Source organism: Mustela erminea, chromosome 1, assembly GCF_009829155.1.
Source record: "Mustela erminea isolate mMusErm1 chromosome 1, mMusErm1.Pri, whole genome shotgun sequence".
NCBI classification, from domain to species: domain Eukaryota; kingdom Metazoa; phylum Chordata; class Mammalia; order Carnivora; family Mustelidae; genus Mustela; species Mustela erminea.
The window spans coordinates 114,798,388-114,819,256 of record NC_045614.1 but is presented as its reverse complement, the minus strand read 5'-3'; the positions used below and the strand labels follow the sequence as shown (position 1 = coordinate 114,819,256).

The window sequence follows — 20,869 nt, the reverse complement described above, 5'->3', positions numbered from 1 at the left end:
TGAAAGTATGGTAAGTGCTTAAAGAGAGCTATTACAAAACTTCCTAAAAATCGAGTTTGAAATAACAAATACAATGTTGTGTTTACAGCTTCAAACTCTGATTCAGTAATCTACTTTTAATCTATTACCTGTCTTACTGCCTTAATGACAAGAAACCCAAACTTTTTTTTTTATCTTACTGAAGTATTTAGGTTAATGTTTTGCTTTCTGTCATGTTCTGAAAATATTACTTGTTAAATGATAATGTTTGTTCTATTAGGAGAAGGCTAGAACACTTGGGGGACAAGAAACCAAATCCATAAAGCATATTTACAATCTCTTTCCTTATCAGAAATTTATATTCTCCTGATTTTGTCCAGTTACGTGCATGAAGTATTTTGAAAAAGGGAAAACAACTCAAAGGGGCCCTTCTTGCGGATTCTGGCTCACAGTGGATCATCAAAGTTAACGATCTCAATTAACTGAAGACGCGGTAGGGTGGGTACTTCCTGGAGTCAAATACCAACAAGAACTGGCGGGGCGGGACCCATCACCTTCAGCAACAGGCCGAGTTGGCGGCGGAGGCTTGGGCCACGTTCGACTTTGGCAGTGAACACCAAAAGGTGCAGGAAACGTGCACTGGCCGTGCCGCAGGGCAGGCTCCCGGGTGCCGCACCCCCACTCTCCGCCGGGAGCCCCTGATTGGGTCCTCCCCAATCGCCGGCTCCAGCCCGCCCCCGCCCGGGAAAGGTAGCCGAGTTCAGCGCTGACTGCCCAGTCCTGGCCCAATATTTAAAGCGGGCAAGTTTTGTTCTTGAGACCACCGACTTTCGCTCCGACGCCCGGAAGATAGCCGACCTCTGACTTAGGAATTTAAAGAGCTGGGCTTGGACTTGGTGAGTTTTGCTTTAAGCTGCCTTCTAATTTGGACTAGGCTTGGAAGGGGGGAGGGGTGATCCCTCCCCAATTGTATTTTTTAAAAAGAACCTCTGTAGGGAAGCTTAGTTTAATGTAAATTAGGGTTTTCTTCTGCTGTGAGTTAGGCCTCAGAAGCTCAAGGCATAAGTGGCGTGACAAGAGATCTTTTAAAAGACTAGCCTGCCCTTAGAACTCTTGGCTCTAAGAATGAAAATCAGATGATCAGAAAACTGCAGCTCGGTCAAAACTTACTCACCGTCTATGCATAACTGTTGTGTGTTCTGAACGAAAGGATCTTTAGTCTAACAAATTCTACTTCCTAATGAAAAGTGTCTGGAGACCAGTTTCATATGCAATTCATATGTGCGATCAATCGTAACGATTAAAAAAAAAATGCTCTTCAGCCCACCGCACCCTAACAGGGGCCGAGGGCCCTCGTGGATGGAAATGTTGTCTTCCCTTCCAGATCACTAAATGGGGGGAGTTCTGGCACGCTTGGAGGGGACAAGCCTCAGCTCCGCGGATGGCTGGTTCTTTGTGCCGGGGACGGGAGACCGACTCCCGTGGTCCGCAGAGAGGGCTCCCGGCCGCCCAGCCTCTGCCCCGCCCCTGGCCGGAGCGGCGTCCCCACTGCACCGCGCCTCCTCAGCGGAGCAGCTCTCGGGCTACGGCAAAGGAGACTCGGACTCTCCATTAGCTTTCTTTGGACCGGGAGAGGTCTCCGAAGGACGGACAGGGAAAGAAAGGAGAAGGGAGCCGAGAGGAGGTGAAGGCACGCCTGCTCGCATGGGTGGCTGCAGGACTTAAGGTTGGAATGCGCTCCGGGGCCAGGGCGCACGGCTGGAGCAGACACCCGGGCCTCGGCCCTCTGCTCTGGCCGGGACCGCGAGCGGCCCAGACTCGGGAGGCCCTAACCGCCACGGGGCAGGGTTGCCCGCCGCCCGCCAGCGCGGCGGGGAAGGGGAGGGCGCATTCCCTCTCCGGAGCGTCTTTGTTCGCTCTGGCTGGCGGGCGCCGGCGCCCGGCAGCCGACACCCCGGGCCGAGTGCCGCCCGAGTGCGGCAGGTAGGGTGGGGCCCCGGAACTCCAGTTGGGGTTAAGTTTTTTGGGACCCAGCGGGTTCCTCGTCCCCCGGGGAGCTTCGGCGAGGCGGATACCGAGACGCAGCGCGGGGATACCGAAGCGGGCCGGAGCGCGGGAGCCCGCGGGTGAACACCGCGTCCTGTGGTTCCCGGATTCCGGATGGGATCCCCAATCGGGCTACCATCCCTGCGCTGCAGGGGTGAATTCGGGTAGAAAGCCTGTGTCGGGCTGGAAATTAGGAAGCCGCCAGACTGGGGAAACTTTCGGCGAGTTACCGACTAGGAAAATGCAGACAAGGAAGTGGGCAGGCAGAGGAAACTGGGAAAGGAGACCTCTTGTTACTGGTAGGTCTTGGCCACTCTATTTTAAGTGCCGAATTTTATTTTGTAACCTGAAGTTACAGCCGGTTGCTTACCCAAATACAATATAGTAGTAAAGTAGTAACTTTGCATCTGATTCTAACCACACAGCCTATATTTTTTCTTATCCAGTGTTGGTTTTCATAGGTTATGGGTCATGTTAAAGGGACACCGATGTTGTAACTGCACAGTGTCTGCTGGTGGCTTGTAGCTCTTATTTAGGGTAATTCTCTGATGAAAGTACATCAGTTAGAATTGGACTTGTTCCTCTGTGTCTTTATTTTGGGAACTTTGCCTGGTCCCTATGGGGGAAGGGAGAGGGACGTGAGAAACTGAAATTGACCCAGAAAAGGATGCTCAAAGATAGTTGTGTTCAGTGGTAGCGCAGAAAAGAGCCCCTCTTGAACTTTCTGAAAAGGAAATTGGTGATTAGCAGCTGAAAAATTAAGTTGAGAAATTAAGTTTCTCAAAAGAAACTTAATGATAGATTTTGTATCTTGTCCCATGGGAGGGAGGACTGCTTTATTTGTTCAACTCTTTTTTAATTATTATTTTAAAGCAAGATAAATTCGATACCTGAAAGGTTTACATTAGACACTTCGTATGACCCTTCTGTCTCCTGCTCCTCTCCGTCCCTTCCCCTTCTCCTACAAGCCCCCTCCATTTATTGAGCACTGGAAGCTAAAGCTGAGGCTGACTCCCTCCAACTCACCTCATTTCCCCTGGGGCTCACCCCCAACATCTTCTGATGGGGATGGGCGTTATGACAGGGGGAGTTCAGGCTAAAGCTCAGAGAAGCTGTTTCCGAGGAAGTGAGAAATGAAGGGTGGTTATGAGGCATTGGTGCTATTACACACAAATGACTTGCCCAAACAAAAAAGTCCCCAAAACCTCAGAATGTAGAGAATAATTTTCAAAATAAACTGCAGGCTCTAGCAAGTAAAAACGTCACATTATATTTCCTTAAAATGGAGATCAATTTCCCCTTTTATAAAAGATTGATTCAAATAAAAAGATTGTAGGAAAGTGAAATAACTTTCTAATTCTTAAATATAGAACAGCTTGAATAATAACTCTTGGGTTTTGAAATGGGTCATCTTTTAAAATGGGTCACTTTGGCTGGAATCATTGCACTTGGTGACTTTCAAATTGTAGGTAGAGTTCTTTCTCAGGACCAACTGCCCCATAATCTACATAACAGAATATTAGGATGTTATAAGAAAGAAACTGGGAGAAATTCAGAAGGAAGTGGTCTCTTTTTGAAGTAACATGTATCCTATCTTTTTGGAATTTTGTACATGCTCAACTGAATTGCCCTAAGCTTTGCATTTTATAGCACATTAAACTTTTTTTGGAATATTTCCATAGCCATTATTTTATTCCATTGTTAGAATAATCTTATTAGGAGCTGCATATATTGTGTTTATGTTCCAGAAATTAAGGCACAACAAATTATTATAAGAGCTCTTCCATTTGCGAGCAAAGATTAAGCCAGAACAATGCAAATCCAGGATATTTTTCTTTTTCTTTTTTTAAGAGTTTATTTATTTGACAGACAGAGATCACAAAAAGTAGGCAGGTGTTGAGAGGGGGAAGCAGGCTCCTTGCTGAGCAGAGAGCCCGATATAGGGCTCTATCCCAGGACCTTGAGACCATGAACCCAGCTGAAGGCAGAGGCTTAAACCACTGAGCCACTCAGGCGCCCCCCAGGATATTTTTCTTGTATTATGCATATATATATATATATATATATGGTATAAGAATCTTCATACTGAAAGGTATGAAGTATATATATACATATATACTGAAAGATATGAAGTGTATATATATATATATATATATATATATATATGAAGTATATATATATATATATATATATGAAGTATAAGAATCTTCATACTGAAAGGTAAGAAGCTTGATGAGGTGAAATGTAAACTCAGAATAAAAAAAAGTGAATTTTTCAATGCTGGAAGTTTAGAGACTGGCTTTTATCTATAACTTATTTTTTAAACTTTGTTTATATTCTGTAGTGAAGGCTTTGATGCTAGAAGACAGTTTTCTACAGAAAGGAATGTTCTACCATGTCTGTAGGCAATAAGCCCCTAAAAGTCCAAGTTCGAAATATTATCACACAGCTTAGATCCACCTAAAATTTCATATTTTATCTCTTTATTCCTTTTCCTACAATTTTTTCTGCAACTTTTTGATAGTGCTCTAGGTAGAGCAAGTTACAAAGCTGACTCAGCTTGGGTTTCCTCCATAATTTACAGGGCCTTATAATTTTTTGGCTGTGTCATCTTTGTAGAAATTCTTTTTTTTTTTTTAAGTGCTTGTGGGAGCCATATTGTTCTTTCCTATCAATGATGCTGGAAAGGCATGTTCAGCCAATTAGTAATGATACTACTGTTCTCAGTCTCACCAGTACTTGGGATGTGTTAAGTGCCCCTTAGGAATCAGATCAGTATTTCTAAAAACTTGTATCTAATAAATATTTTTTGAGAACAATATTAGTGTATAGCTTATCATTTTGAAAGGTGATTAACCCCTAAAGAACATTAGCTACTGACTAATGGTATTGACATGGTACAAATGTATGAACAATTTCTAGAGAGAGGAAATTAGCATAGATTTGAACACCTGATTTAGACGACACTTTGTCACATAAATGGTCTCAAATGATCCTCAGAAAAGACTGTGGCACATTGTTTAGAGTGAAGTCAAACTCATGTGACCAGTAAATGGAAGCAACAGAATATGTCTACCTTTGTTCATGTTCTAAAACTCTTTTGGTTTTTCTACCCATGTGCCTCAATCAGGTCTGGATTCCACATTGCACCAGAACACCTGCTTACTCCACTAGGAGGTTCCACACTGGAAACATCTCGGAAGCCTTCCCCGCATCCTGCCTGTGGCCTACTACACAGTATGTGGTAAATTCATATTTGTTGAATTAATTAAATATAGGCATTACCTACTTTTGGGGCTATTCCACCTAATGCCTGCAACAGGTAGATATTTAAATAAATGTTACTAATCTATTATAAGAAATGTTGATTGAGACTGGAATGTTAAATATACATCTTGTATTTTACACCATCATTTTTTGTATTCTGTAAACTCTCAGTCAAATATTATTTCCAAATACAATAGAATAGGACATACGAACTGCCATTGGACAAGAAGCCTGTATGTCTAGCTCATATAATAGGTTTATACCAGATTATGATGTCACCCTATTTTTTTTTAAGATTTTATTTATTTTTATTTAGAGAGGGAGCATGTGAGCAGCAAGCAGTGGGCGTGGGGGGGGGAACAAAGGGAGAGGAAGAATCTCAAGCAAACTCCATGCTGAGCATGGAAGTCCACTGCAGGGCTCCGTCTCATGACCCTGAGATCATGACCTAAGCCAAAATCAAGAGTCACACGCTTAACTGACAGAGCCACCCAGGTGCCCCGTTACCCTATTGTTAAATCACTGTTTTTCATATCATAATATTACCTCAGACGTGCCTTTCATTTCATCCAATACTTATTCATCAAATAGTTGGGCTCTCTGAGTCCTGTACTTTTTACTCTCCTCTCCTTCCCTCCTCACTTCTTGACCCCCTTCTGCCCTTAAATCCCCCAGTCTTCTTTGTGGAGGAAAGATTTTCTGCACCCAAAAGACACAAACTCACAGTCGCTTTTGCCTATTCTCCTATGCTACTGGGACCAAGAAAAAGGAGGAGGGAAAACTGAGACAGAAGGTTAAAGAAAGGGTGGGTTACAAAGAGAGTGAGAACAAGCTCTGACAAAAGGCAGGTGATAGTAAAATGTAAATGACTCCAGACTTCAGGGAAGCAGATTCTTTGCCTTGGTGGGTGCTTCTCTTGGCCCTGCGCCTCTCACGTCCCTGTCCTCCCATCCTGATGGACGCTGTAGGAAAAGCAGCTGGCCAGTGCCAGGGAGGAAGGCAGGTGCAGAGCTCAAGGACAGGACCTCCTGGAACCCATCAGCTGCTTCTGAGCTTCCACAGATTCTGGAATTAACCCATCAGCTGCTTCTGAGCTTCCACAGATTCTGGAATTCTGGAGGTTACGTGGTCAGCCCCATGTCTGGGTGTGGTGCCTCAGTTTCTCCTGCAACACAGGGAGGGCTTTCTCCCTCATAGGTTGCTGTGAGGCTTAAAGAGTCTCTATAGAACTTAAAGCACTAAGAACAGAGCCCAGAGCACTGTAAACACTCTTAGGCTAGCAACTGTTGCTAGAGTGGGCAAAAGGAGAAATTTGTTTCTTAACTAGGCAAGAACAAAACTGACAAGAATTGTATTTAAAAGAGCAAGCGCCCTGTCCACACAAACAACAATGCCTCAGGAATCAGTACAGAAGGCCAAGCTTAGAGAAGCAAGTGTTTGACCTCCCTGAGACCTACTTTGTATTTCTGCTTTTTTGTTTGTTTCAAATTCTGTTACCGGGAATTTTCAGTCACTTTTAATGTAACTCCTCTGAAATATAATAATACTCTATAGTCCCTCACCACCAGTTTCCTTAGTGCTTGTCTTTACTTAGGGCCTGCCTTTACTTGTTTGCTCATTTGGTATTTCCTTGTCTTTTTTTTTTTTTTTCCTATAACCGGCAAACAAATCTACACCCATGTTTAACTTATAAAGAAACATATAATTTAGTTTATATAGATGGGGAACTTGTTACTAGATTCACACTGTGGGTTTTATAACTAATTTTTCCCTCTGTCCCACATCCATGCTTGCTACAAGTTGTAATTTAGAGTCTTTGGGTAACACTGAATCCAGAACTAACTCTGTATCATTTCTGGATAGATAACAGCTCTAGATGGTTTCTGATCTCTGCCAATGGCTTCAGCTAAATTTTTATAGCTAAAGTCACAGCCACAAAAACACCTAAAGACCCCAACTGGGTAGAATTTTTCCTTTTTTATAGGCTTTATATTAGAAACACTCAAATATGGATAAAAAATAAATACCAATTGAGGGAATATTTAATTTTTCACACTTAAGATGTGAGTGGTAAATTCAAATTTGGGGTTGTTACCTTCCGTTTTGAGCAAAGGGAATGGGCAGTTTGTACTAAACCGTACCCAGCTGTGTTACTCATCACCAATGACTATAATGAATTTAACTAAGAAAAATGTAGGAGAACAAATTACAGCATTTACCATAAATTTAGGGCTAAACCTGATTTCCTTTAACATGGCAGCTGGGCTCTTGAGGATTGGTCCTAGCTCTCTTTAGGGGGAATAGAGGATTAGAACAAGCCAGGAAAATAATGCTTGGAATGAAGAGCAGGAACCAAAACTGTCTCATATGGGACTATAAGTAATACAACTTTAAATATGAAGTACTCTGGCTTTTTTTTTTTTTAAACTGATGTACTGAAGGAGCATCCTTAGTTTATAATTATACTTTTATGACCTTTAAGTTTTGTGCCCTAAATGAGTGCCTCCCCTGCCTCTCCCTGAAAGAGTGCTCTGCTGAGGGGATGGAAAGGGTTGGCGAGCCTGGGGATCCAGGAAGAGGGGGCCCACATGGGGATGAGAAGGGACAATACATGTGATGTCTTCCCCTTTTTCTGTGGGCAGGAGCGGAAGCCACAGCTAAGAGTGAGGGGCACAGACAGAGGGAGGAGATTGAGCATGGCTGATGAGGGGACTGGAGAGAGAGAGAAGGTCCAGGACAAGTGAAGGCTCCTCATACAGAATTGAGCCCTCTGCCCACAGATCGATATCACCATCTGTAGTAACACAGTCTGCCCAGGGGGTTATGCCTCCCCTGCAGCCTGAAGGCAGGAAGGACCCGACATCTGATGTTGTTGGGGTGGAAGAGCAGGAACCAAGGAGAGGAGGGCAAAGATGCCAGACGATTCTGCATCTGAGATAGGGAGCAGGGGAAGTAGGAAGGTCAGGCGATTGTCGGATGAGCTGGGAGTGTTAGGGAGCAGGTAAGGGGTGGGCAGAGGATTCTGGGGGATTATTTAAGAGGCTGTGGTTGAAGAGCGATCAGACCAGAGAGTGTGCACTGGAATTTGAAATTTCAAAGGAAATGCAGTTCAAAGGAAATGTAGGTGAAGCCACCTAAATGACTTTCTTGCCAATAAGTTGAGTGTGTGGGAGGGTATGTGAACAAAATGGTATACCCTTCATAACATAAGGGCTCCTTAGACTTGAGTGTCGCAGGTCTACTAAGTAAGACTTGGAAATACAGTTTCTCTAAGAATAGATGTTGGTGATCTATGACAACAATGGCCAGAAACAATGGTCAAAAACAGATGGTTGGAAGCAAAAACAGATACATTTTGAATTCAAACCCATGGGCTTTCTCTAGTTCCTTTCCTCCAGCCTTCAGGCCTCAGATTCAGTGTTGCTCCTCCTGGAAGTTGCCTCCCATGCTCCACCCACCCCCATCTCTTCCCTCCTGACTCCCAGCACAGACCCCACTCTTTGCCCCAGGGCTCTCCTTCTGCTCAGAGCACCATCAGGGGCCTTAATCTTTCCTGCCCTCGGACTGTCACCCTCTACTGTTCTTTACCTCATCTTAACTTTCTATGAATTAGCCCTTGTTAAAATAGTTCCTTTCTAGGGGCGCGTGAGTGGCTCAGATAGTTAAGCATCTGCCTTTGGCTTAGGTCATGATCTCCAGGTCCTGGGATGGAGCCCTGAGCCCTGCATCTGGCTCCCTGCTCAGTGGGGGAGTCCCTCTGACCCTCCCCTTTCTTGTGCTTTCTCTGCCTTTCTCTGTTTAAAAAAAAAAGAAAGAAAGAAAGAAAGAAAGAGAGAAAGAAAGAAAGAAAGAAAGAGAGAAAGAAAGAAAGAAAATATTTCCTTTTTAGAAGAAATAACCATCTGAAGTTTTACAGAATTTGTACAGTATTCTCTTTCATTTGTCAAACGATATTACCTAGTCCTTGAACTCAAACCTGCGCAGATAAATTGATGCCACATAAATATACGCATGCATGCACAGGCACATCAAGTAAAACACACACATGCACACAGGCGCGTAAAGTGAAATACACACAGCATTTATGTGCTCATAAAGTAAAATCAGATGCTTCCTTTTCTTCCTCCTCCCGCTCCTTCTTCCCCTGACTTTCCTTCCTCGGGGCCCCTCTGCTCCTCTCTGGTCCTCTTAGCAGCCACCTTCCTTATGCTCAGAGCACTGCCCCTGCTGCAGTCCTGCTGCCTCCTCCAGTCTCACCTGACCCCCTGGACTGCCCCACCTGCTGTCTCTCTCACACCTCCGCTCAGCACCAGCCGAAACCCGGACACGCTGTCCTCACTCCTAACTCAGGAAACCAGCTGGCCCTCCTGTGTGGCTAATGCTGGAAACCAGATGTCCCTCTCCTCCTCTCCCCCCATCCCAGGCCACTCAGCAGGGAGTGCTGGGTTTGTTTTCCTCCAAAGGGTCTTCCTTACCCCCTGACTTCCCTCCTCACTTCCACCACCCTAGACCAGGTCTCCTCACCTCCCTCTGCTTCAGTGTGAGGCCCCGAGGGAGCTGGGGGACCCATCTCCAGGCATCCCGCATCCATCCCGAGTGCCACCACCAGAGTAGTCCCTTCATATGATGCTTAGTGCATGCATACTGACAAGGCAGTTTTCGTTCAAACAAAAACTGAAACGTCTGTGACTTCTTGCTGCCCTCGGCACATGCTGACTCTTCTGCCTCATTTTCAAGGTTCCCCATAAGCGGGCCCCGATCTCTCAGCTTTCAGATACCTGCTTGTATCTCAAATATTTGTGATGTTGTTATTTTTTTTCCTTTCTTGCCTGAAACAGATTGTTTCTTTTCCTGTAACCATCTAAATCCTGTTCATCCTCAGGCTCTCCTATGCTGCTGTCACTGATCTCTACTACCAGGGACTCGTCTTTTTTGCCTAGAGTTGGTATTGTCTAAATTAGTGCTGTGACGCTATCTGCAATTTACTGTGATCCGCCCAACTGGCATAATGATTCCTTAGCAAATACTCACATACTTGTTGGATTTGTTGAAAGGTTGAACACTGAGGTTGTTTGACTTGAACTTAAAGTATAGGCCTCACTATCGTGATTAAAACTTCAAAATTTTCATCAGGCTTTGTATAGTATTTCAGAATCCACTAAAGTAGACTCAACATAGAAATGGGTTACCAGCAAGAACAAAGTAGAAAAAAAAAATCAGGGGTCATCTAGGGTAACTTGTAGTCCCTAGTTGTTTCTGGAAGAGTTTAAAGAGTTCTCTTGTGAAGAAATATTCTTGAGTAACTGTGGGGCACAGCTCCCAGACTGAAGAGCATTTGGGGTACGGTCAGCCACCTTCTTTTCTAATGTTCCTATTCTTTATTCTTCTGGCTACTCCTCTCTGTTAGGAAAGAGAATACCAAGAGAATCTGCTCCTTCTTTTTAGTCCAAATAGAAGCAAACCCAAGTTATAGTCCAAATATTTGTGTACAGGTCTTGCTCAATGGAGGAATGGGTTCCATCCCAGTAAACCCACTATAAGTTGAAAATACTGGAAGTCAAAAAAGCATTTATACACCTAACCTACCAAACAGCATAGCTTAGCCTAGCCTAACTTAAATGTGCTCAGAACATTTATATTAGCCTACAGTGGGGCAAAAGCATCTAACACCAAGTGTATTAGATACGAAAATGCTGAATAGCTCATGTAATTGAGTACTGTAGTGAAAGTGAGAAAGAGAATGGCTATAAGTGTAGTGCTTGTTTACCCTCATGATTGCCTAGCTGACTGGGAGCTGCAGCTCACCGCTGCGGCCCAGAAACTATCATATGGCATATCACTGGCCTGGGAAACGATCAAAATTCCCAATTTGAAGTATGGTTTCTACTGAGTGCATGGTGCTTTCACACCATCATAAAATACAAAAATTGTAAGTCGGGGACTGTCTGTATTTACCTCTGAGCAGTTCTTTGTCCTGTTCTCTCCTATGGTCTTTCTTGTTTCCTCTTCCCAGCAAGACTCTGAAGTCATCTGTAATTTTTCCATCCCCTAGATAACAATACATTGATGTTCACCCCCAGTCTGCAGATGAAGTCATGAACTCAGAGTGCAGGGAGGGTGGCTGAGTTGCACAGTGAACCTGGCCCCCAGCGCGGGTGGCCATGGGGCTTGCAGCCTGGGGCCTGGTCCCTGCGCTGCGCACTGTGCACACAAAGGAAGCTGCAGGCACAGCATTCTGGTGGGCTGGTTCCTGAGCTCACAGGCATTATCTGGCTCCTCTGTTCCCCGGCAGGCCCAGCATTTTCTCTCCAGCTCCGGCAGGCCTGTGGGTTTCTCTGTGGTGGCCTCCCCTCCCTTTGGAGCCGGAAGCTAGAAGATGTGTTTGCGACAAGCCCGAAGGCTCTGTGTGAAATGGAAGCGGGGAGTCCATGAGTGTGTGGGGTGCCCACCGGCAAAGCCAGGGCTGGCGGGCATCGCTGTTTGGTTCTGATTCGTGAATTTAGACCATGGAAGGGCCTTTTGCTTCTGGTGGAGCAATGCTGCCTAGGGACTATGTTCGATTTGGAGGAGTTTGGGGGTTCTTTTATAAAAGTGAAGCTGGGTACTGCCAAAGAACAGTTCACCTTTCCTAATCATCCCCTCATCAGATCAGTCCTATCAGTGGGCTTTGGCTATGACTGGTATAAATGACAGCTAAACAATTCAAGCTGCTGAGGTGGGAGGAATCTTGTTTTAGAATTGCATGTGCTGTTCTGAACCTAAGTAGTGTGGGTTGTTGGCTTTGCAACAGGTTCTTTGTCGTTTTTTTAGAAACTGTTTTGACTCTTTGAGATCAGTGGGGAACAGATGAAGAAATATAGGGAAATAAGGTAAATACACATGTATCAGGAGTGGGGAGCAGGGGGATACATACATGTTCTAGGCTGGTTGCTAGAATGCCTGCTAGCAGCAGAACACACCAACCAAAGGAGTAATAGGCCCCATTCATTGGAGAGATACTAGGGCCTCTGTGAGTCAAGTGTTTATGTGGGTGTTGGAGGAGTCAGGCCTGTGGGTTGATTGTCTAGCAAGAAGCTCAGACTTGTAAACAACTGGGAATAGGTGCAAAGCGAGCTGACATTGCAACATTATGAGTGCAGCTTCTCAGAAATGAGAAGCTGGTTTTGCCTGCATTTCCAAAGGTTACTCTGTGTGTCTTGCCCAGGGTCTGTTGGAATAGAAACTGCAGATTAGTCTCAATTGATAATTTTCTTAGAATTCTTAAACAGTTAGGGGATCTTAAAATCTGCCCTTAAGAATTCTCTGCTGCTTTACATTAAACGTCCAGTTCTAGAGGCAGAAGGGGATATCTGCCCTCACAGGGGGACCCTTATCTAAGTGAGCACTATTAAGACCAAGAGGAAATGTCCCCTCCCCCCTGAATGAAAGTGATTCGGCGAAGTTTAGGCAGATGCCACCATCAGAAACTGATGTTTCCCACTGTCTTTTCCATTCTACTCTAGAGGATTCGGTCCACCAAGACCAGCCAAACCAAGAGGGGAAATTACTAATTCTGATCTATCCCTTGCTCTTTTGATGGTAAAGCACACACACAAAAAATACATTTTACATTACAACCTGAAGCCACATATACATAAAACTGAAAGTTTCACACAATGATACTTAAACTACTTTCAGTGCATTATGCCATTCTCTATTTTGTTCTTTCTTTTCCTTTTCCTTTTTTAAATACTGGTTGTGACTTCCTCAGAGGCACTAGCAAGTTTTAAAATCTATACCCTATGAGATAAGATGATTATCTCTGGACAAAGTCTCCATGAGGGTTGGCTCTGATCTCCCATATTCCTTGGACTTTTGCATGCCTGGTCTTTGCTGTTATCAGCCCAACACAGAGTAACTTTGGCAGATAGGTAACACAGCTATATGTAAAGGGCCAGAAGCTGGGAAGGAATTCCCATAGCCAAAGTTAGCCCAGCAGAGCAGGGTGCTCTAAATGTATGCAGTGGTTTTATAGCATGGCCGAAGGGCAGGGGACTTGAGGTTGAGATCTTTGAGCACAAATGCAGAGCCTTTTTCCTGGGGCTTGTGATGTAGGCTCAGCCATGCAGCCAGCCCGGACTGAGTGGAGCTTGCGTGGTCTTTTCCCCGTCAGTCTGAAGCTCAGGAGACTGATATGTTAACCCTGAGGGGAGAGAGTACTTCTCCAGGCAAAAGGATGTATCTTACTTCAGATAAGCCATGGGGGACAGAGTACTTGAGGACAGGAGGTGCTGTCTCCTAGTCATGAAAGAAAGGGGAGGACATGTGACTGACTGGGCCTCCTGACTCCAGTTCTTCCCAAGTGACCAGCTGTTTGAGTGAAGGATGTCTCCACCCCCACCATGGTTCTTTGTACCAACATTCAGAGAATGCCTACCAGCTCAGACACTGACCTGCATGCTGAGGGCAGGGTGTCTTCGACATCGTGTCCTAGTCACAGAGTTCACAGTGTAATTGGCAGAGACAGTTAAATTTAAAAAGTCAGTCTGGGAAGATGGGTACAAGAATGTGCTGTGGTAATACAGGAAGCCTCATATTTGGTAGTAGTGCTGGAGGGTGTCTGCAATTCTGACTTCCCAGAAAAGGATGCCTATAGAATTTAGTGAAGATTATAGTATACTACTTATTAGCAAAGAGAGCAGGGCTCAGCAGGCCACAGGACTGTGGGTACAAAGGCTGCCACGTGTGAACTAGCAAGCATGGCTAAGCTTCCAGCCAGCACTCTGGTACTGACAACTGTTAGAGAGAGCATCTGAAGGGGGTGAAGGAGCTCGATTAGTCTGATGGTTAGATCTGAGTTTTATTTTTATTTATTATTTTTAAAAGATTTTTATTTATTTATTTGACAGAGAGACAAAGAGACTGTGAGAGAAGGCACGCAAGCAGGGGGAGCGGGAGAGGGAGAAGCAGGTTTCCCGCCAAGCAGGGAGCCTGATGAGGGGCTCCATCCCAGGACCCTGGGATTATGACCTGAGCTGAAGGCAGACACTTAAAGACTGAGCCATCCAGGCACCCCTCGATCTGAGTTCTAGAAAGGTCACTCTAGGGTAGCGGATGGGTCAGTCGGGGATTGTTCTGGCTGCTGCACTCGTCTGGGTGAGAGGTGATGATAACAGGAAAAGGTGAAGAGAGATTTAGAAGAAGCAATTCACAGGATTAAGTAACTGGCTATGGAATGGAGGAAGAGGAGAACTTTCAGATTTCTGGCACAGATGCATGAACTGTAGTCAGACACAAAGAAAGAGAAAATGGCAACAGTGGGTGTTAGGGGAGAAGACCATAGAAGGGGTAAGAAATGGCACTGGATTGTCCCTGTGTGCAAGGTAATTATCTGTCTACCTCCCTCTATCTATATTTCTGTGAATATTCCCATTTAACTCGCATAAGGACTGAGTTAAATGGGGTCATCCCAGTCTTTCAGATTCCTGGATTAGGTGCACGCCGCAGGGCAGCGGGAGAGCAAGCGCTGGTGTTCACATTGCCGGACTACAAAGACAGTCCTCTTTGGCTATAACCCTGTGCCTTCCTGGTTTGAATGTACTAAATTTGAGATGCCTGTTGAGCTTCCAAATGAAAAAGGAGGAAGAGGACTATATAGATGTGGGTCTCACAAAGTTATTTTGGTTTGAGAGAGTTTGGGCTGTGCTTTTGAAAATGTATCTCGACTCCCTGATTTACAAACCTTGATTTTTTTGAAACATAATCTTATTCTTATTCTTGTCTTGTCTGGGGCAAGCTTTAATGAATTTTAACTGTTATGAACTTTCTTTTCATCATTCATCTATTTTGCCTTGAACTATATACAGACATAATCTTGGAGACACAGCAGGTTTGGTTCCAGACCAATCACAATAAGGCAAATATCATGATAAAGCAAGTCAAATGAATTTTTTGATCTCCCAGCACATATAAAAGTTAAGTTCACACTATACTGTGATCTGTGAAGTATGTCTAAAAAAATGTACATACCTTAATTAAAAAATACTTTATTGCTAAAAAATGCTAACCATCATCCAGGCTTTTACCGAGTCACAGTCACCTGATCACAGATCACTGTTACAAATATAATAACGAAAACATTTGAAATACTATGAGAATCACTGAAACGGGACACAGAGACATGAGGAGAGCAAATGCTGTTGGAAAAATGGCAACCCCTTGCTTGACGCAGGGTTGCTACAAACCTTCAACTTGTAAGAAAGGTGTTGTGCCCTAAAACCAGGGGTCCCCACTGCTCCTTTCATCCTGGCTGCACTGTAGATCAGTATATTCCTGGACACACCCATGTGAGATTGTGAACTTCAAGTGTATAGGCTCATAGCCATTTGGGAGGCTTTTTATTTTTTAAGGTTAAGATGAGGAAAGGGCCTCCGTATGCTGAAGGGGAGGACAGTAAGGAGTGAATGGTTCTTTCCCTTTCCCTAGCCTCCTCCTGCCCCCGCCAAGAAACAAACATCTGTATGCCCCTGCTAAACACGAGCTGCCTCATCACCTTCTGTCCACATCTGGCACGTTACATTTCATTTTGAAGAAGGAAAAGTCCTTTCTTCCTTTTTGGTCACTCTCACCCATTCACTTGGCATCTTTTCTCTTCCTGACTCTAACAGGTGGCACTTTACTCTCACAGAAGGAAGCCCATGGACTAGTGACACGAGGCCTGTCACCTAACTCAGTGAAGGATGCCGGTGTGGAAACACTCTGATGGGCCGGTGTCCTCCTCCTTCTGCGTGTTCCACTCTTTCGCAATCTCAGAAAAAATGGTATGAAAAGACAATATTTTGTGACACGAGAAGCTCCTACTTTTCTAATGATGGACGTGTATTAAGATGGACATCTGTTCTACACGATACCAAGTTCTATGGTCTCGAAGGAGCAAGCGCCCATTTAAAACCAAGCCTAAGTAAAAACGGAGCTGCACGGATGTCAGAATGTTTGTGAGTGGCAGAAGAGTAAAAAAATGGCAGTTCGTTCAGTTATTTGCCACTTGTTTTATACTAAGCCTCATGTTTTTTTGGGGACCCATCGATAATCACATTGTGAGCCATATGAAGTCCTACTCTTACAGATACCTCATAAATAGCTATGACTTTGTGAATGATAGCCTGTCTCTTAAGCATAGTGTGGATGGGGCGACGCGCTATCAGTACCTGATTAACCATGAGGAGAAATGTCAGGCACAAGACATCCTCCTGTTACTGTTTGTAAAAACTGCTCCTGAAAACTACAATCGACGTTATGCAATTAGAAAAACGTGGGGCAATGAGAAGTACGTTCAGTCCCAACTTAATGCCAACATCAAAACTCTGTTTGCTTTAGGGACACCTGCTAACCCAATGACGAGAGAAGAACTGCAGAGAAAACTGGTCTGGGAAGATCAAGTGTACAGTGATCTAATCCAGCAAGACTTTGCTGATTCTTTCTATAATCTTACTCTTAAATTACTTCTGCAGTTCAGTTGGGCAAACAGCTTTTGTCCTCATGCCAAATTCCTTATGACAGCTGATGATGACATATTTATTCATATGCCAAATCTTATCAAGTACCTTCAAAGTTTAGAAAAAATTGGTGTTCAGGACTTTTGGATTGGTCGGGTTCATCGCGGAGCTCCTCCTGTGAGAGACAAACGCAGCAAATACTATGTCCCTTATGAAATGTACCAGTGGCCGGCTTACCCTGACTATACTGCTGGAGCTGCCTACGTGATCTCTGGCGACGTAGCCGCCAAAGTCTACGAGGCGTCACAGACACTTAACTCTAGTCTTTACATAGATGATGTGTTCATGGGCCTCTGTGCCAATAAAATGGGGATAGTACCACAACACCATGTGTTTTTCTCCGGGGAAGGGAAAACTCCTTATCATCCCTGCATCTACGATAAAATGATGACATCTCATGGACACGTACAAGACCTTCAGGACCTCTGGAGGGATGCCACAGACCCCAAAGTCAAAACAATTTCAAAAGGGTTTTTTGGTCAAATATACTGCAGGATAATTAAGATAGTTCTTCTCTGCAGACTGACCTCTCTTAACACGTATCCTTGTAGGGCCGCCTTTGTCTAATGGTACTTGAATGTTGTATGTTTTCACTGTCACTGAGCCAAACCTGGGTGAAAAAACTTTATGTATTTGTTGATACCTTAAGTAAAATGAGTATGAAAAAAACGAAGAAATATTTTGAAAACCCAGTCTATCAGAATGTTTCTTTGATTCTAGAAGCTATTCAGTGTAACTTATCTACTTCATGGCCCAAATTCATTTCAAGGAATTTATATTTAAAAAAGGTTTATGGAGACAAAACTAAAGGGAAACTCAAGTTCTCACTCGATGCCACATGTATATTTGAGGCATAGAGAAGTTGTTAAGGTGCCTTGGTGTTAGAGTAAGTGCTTTTGGAAAATACTAAGTGAATGTAAAGTACAACATTTCAAAGAAATTAGTATGTTGTCAGACCAGATTTACAAATTAGTTTTCACTGGAGAGCACGTGACTGGGGGAGATGGGAGCAGCAGAGGATTGGCATAGGAGAAAGTACTTGAACCTGAAAAGAAAGTTCCTGTTCTTCAGAGGGGACTTAGAAAAATGTACACAATTTCTTTAGAAACAGCCAAATCAATCACTGTCACATCCCTGTAGCTAACTTACCTAGATAGTATTAGAATCATTTAAAATATATTTATATCTTTTTTCAAAGTGTAATGTGAAATTTGAGCTGTCATTCGCTCTGGCCTAACTGGTACTTCATGTGAATTTTTTGATTATTAGAAATGACACAAAACATGGGCAGTTTATTGCTCACAAGGTCTTTATCTAGGGAGAAATCATTGTTCATTCAAATCAGCCAATTTTAATGAATTTTTCAGCTGGTTTTTAAATATTCAATATCAGCCTGTCTTTAAGGTAGTTTTTTGAATGTAGTTTGCAGAGAGGAATATAATAATGGAGAGGACTTCAAAAAGAAAGAACATTAAATGCCTCTTTTCTCCTTTTCTGTAATTTATAAAATAAAATTCTTAGTGTGTAAATTATTGTGACGATGACGAAAATTAGCCTACTCCTCCCCAACAACATCTCCTAAACCGCAGTACTTTGTCAGAATCTAAAATCAAGAGTATTCAGCATCAAATCAAAGCTATCCTACCTTAAAAAAAAAATAAGTTCTTTCATCAAAATGATTATCAGAGGTGTCATCAATTTTGAAATACCTCACAGTGGAAAGCAGAACGAAGTGATAGAAATGTCACCAGAATGAGGTTTAAAATATTTGCAAAGCTTCCTATTCAAAGAGATGTGGCTGAGCTCTGAAAGGGTAAGTTGCGTTCATCTCACAGGGCATGATAGAAATGTGGTCATGATGCAAAACCTCCCCTCACTACAGAAAGAACTAGGTGATGTCTATTGTCACAGGGATTATACGACGTCCAAAATGGTGACTTCAGCAAAAGCAGTCAGTTGAACTGATTGTAAAACCTCTGTCTCTGCAGAGGTGACTGTTAGGGAAAACTAAGATGTCTCATTTTATTAGATGAGGTCTGAAACAGGCAGAACATAAAACTGAAAGAATTGGCAAACAATTGGAGGACGATACATACTGTAATTTTTTGCAGATAGCTTTTTAATGTTTACAGGAATTTTTTGTTAATTTTTTTTTCTATTTTGAAAATTGAGGCTTGTTTACATTGATTGCTCAGATTAATTTAGGATTTTTAACTAATGTCCAAACTACGGTGTCAACCATTCTGGGCTTGTAGTGACTTTCAGAGTAGGTTCAATGTTTTTAGATCCTGACAGTTTCAGTTTTCTGACCAATTTTAAGACCTGTAGATAACAAAATCACATTTTGACAAAGCTGGTTTACAATTAATTTTTATTAGTTGATTCTTTAATAATCGTTTGCCTTTTGGCCATACATACCCTCGGTATCTATACTTGTAACTGTTTTAATTTTCCATTGGTTGAAAACATAAGTATCTCTCTGGCCATTGAGATGATCTTGTTTACAGCAATACTTTTGTGAAAAATTTATTTATTTGCAAAAGAGCTCCCCTCAACTGTGTTCATCTTCTTATTTTTGCTTAGAGTAGAATGGAACAGATTTAAATTTAAAGGAAATATGAAGGCACTTCCTTTTTTAATAAGAAGGAAATTGCTAGATGCTTCCTTCGTTTGATTTAAAGTACTGAGAAGAATATTTGTAAATAAAAGGATTCCAGCCTTTTAAAAAAAGGAGGAAAAAATATTTTTGGTGCTCTAATGCAGGGCTGTCTCAAAAATCGTCAACAAAGGGATACTGAACTATCAGCGTGGATGGTCACTTGAGTTAGACGATGGTTGTACACAGTGTTAATGCTAAAAACTTTTTACCTCTTGGTTGGTTTGCATCTTTTTCCATATTATTAATTTTATACCAGTATGTTAAATATTTATATTATTTTGAATTTTGCTCTTGTATGGCAAAATAATTAGTGAGTTTTTAAAAATAAATCTGTGATTTCCAATAAAGAACTTGAAATTGTCAGATGTGTATTTGCACAAACTTTTTAAACTCCTGTATGTGAACCCCATTTGTTTATATAATCAACTTGTTCTGTTTAATGTCAGGGAGGTCTGTAGTCCACAGTCTTAATCCTGTTGCTGTTCAGACCTGTTGCTGTGCCCAGGACAGAGGATTATCTTGTCCTCTCTCATGGAAACACTGAAAATGCTTCTTTAGTTTGTTAAATGATGTATGCTGGAATGTCTAAGTTCGGGGAAGTCTTTTCTGATCATTGTTCAGGAAAGGGATGAAAACCTGCAGCTACGGGGCCATCAAACACCATTGGAAAGGGTTACATTCTCCTTTTATTTGCTATCATTACGTGTCGGAAAGTAGATTCATATTAACTCGAGTCTTTGAAAGTCAGGAACGTTCTTAGGCCTCCTTCTGTCCGAGTGCTGCTTCTGTATATTTGTACATAGTATGTTTTCCTCTGCTTTTTACCCGATTCCTGCTCAGTTCTTAGCCTAAGATACGGTGTGATTCAATCTATATACATTTTTAAAACTTGAAAGCATGCGATTTTTTTGCTTGTAGATATTCTTTTGTTCCAGACCTCAAAGGCTCCTTACTGTCTTGAGCATCAAATCTAATCTCTTCGACCTGGTCCCCAAGGCCTTATGGAATCTTCCTTTCCTTCTTGATTTCCCATAGCAGTGTTTTTCCCACCGCCACTATCATCAGTGATGAATCTTATTCATGACCACACCTTGTGTAAGTTAACCAATGGACCATCGTTTCTCCTGGACCTTTTGAAGTCTTGAAACTCCAACCCTAAGTGTGCTCTTCCATTAAGCATCTCTTCCTCCCAAAATACATACTTAATCACATATATTATTGTGCTACTGACTAATTATTTCATGTGTTTTTTCCTAGCTAAAATGCAAGTTCTGAATGTAGGGACTGTGCATAGTGCTATCACAGGGGGCTAAAAGTAATCCCCCGCCTGCTTAGGTGGTTAGCATCTGACTTGATTTTGGGTTAGGTCATGATCTCAGAGTCA

The 20,869-nt window shown here is 42.9% G+C and overlaps 2 protein-coding genes across 7 annotated transcripts in view; one reads left to right on the top strand and one right to left on the bottom strand.

Annotated features, from left to right (window-relative positions):
- MCF2L2 (MCF.2 cell line derived transforming sequence-like 2) overlaps nt 1-20,869 on the bottom strand; it is a 251,185-nt gene that overhangs the window by 72,179 nt on the left and 158,137 nt on the right. The window lies entirely within an intron of this gene.
- B3GNT5 (UDP-GlcNAc:betaGal beta-1,3-N-acetylglucosaminyltransferase 5) lies at nt 376-19,848 on the top strand. Of its 4 annotated transcripts, none has more exons than XM_032339631.1 (3): nt 376-875; nt 5,156-5,262; nt 15,939-19,848. In XM_032339631.1, the coding sequence occupies exon 3, from the start codon at nt 16,260-16,262 to the stop codon at nt 17,391-17,393; it is 1,134 nt and encodes a 377-aa protein (XP_032195522.1). In that variant the 5' UTR covers nt 376-875; nt 5,156-5,262; nt 15,939-16,259; the 3' UTR covers nt 17,394-19,848. The 4 variants fall into 4 exon arrangements, with proteins under 4 accessions (XP_032195522.1, XP_032195529.1, XP_032195540.1 ...); XM_032339638.1 differs by having other exon boundaries at nt 5,156-5,269; XM_032339649.1 differs by lacking the exon at nt 376-875 and adding an exon at nt 957-1,705.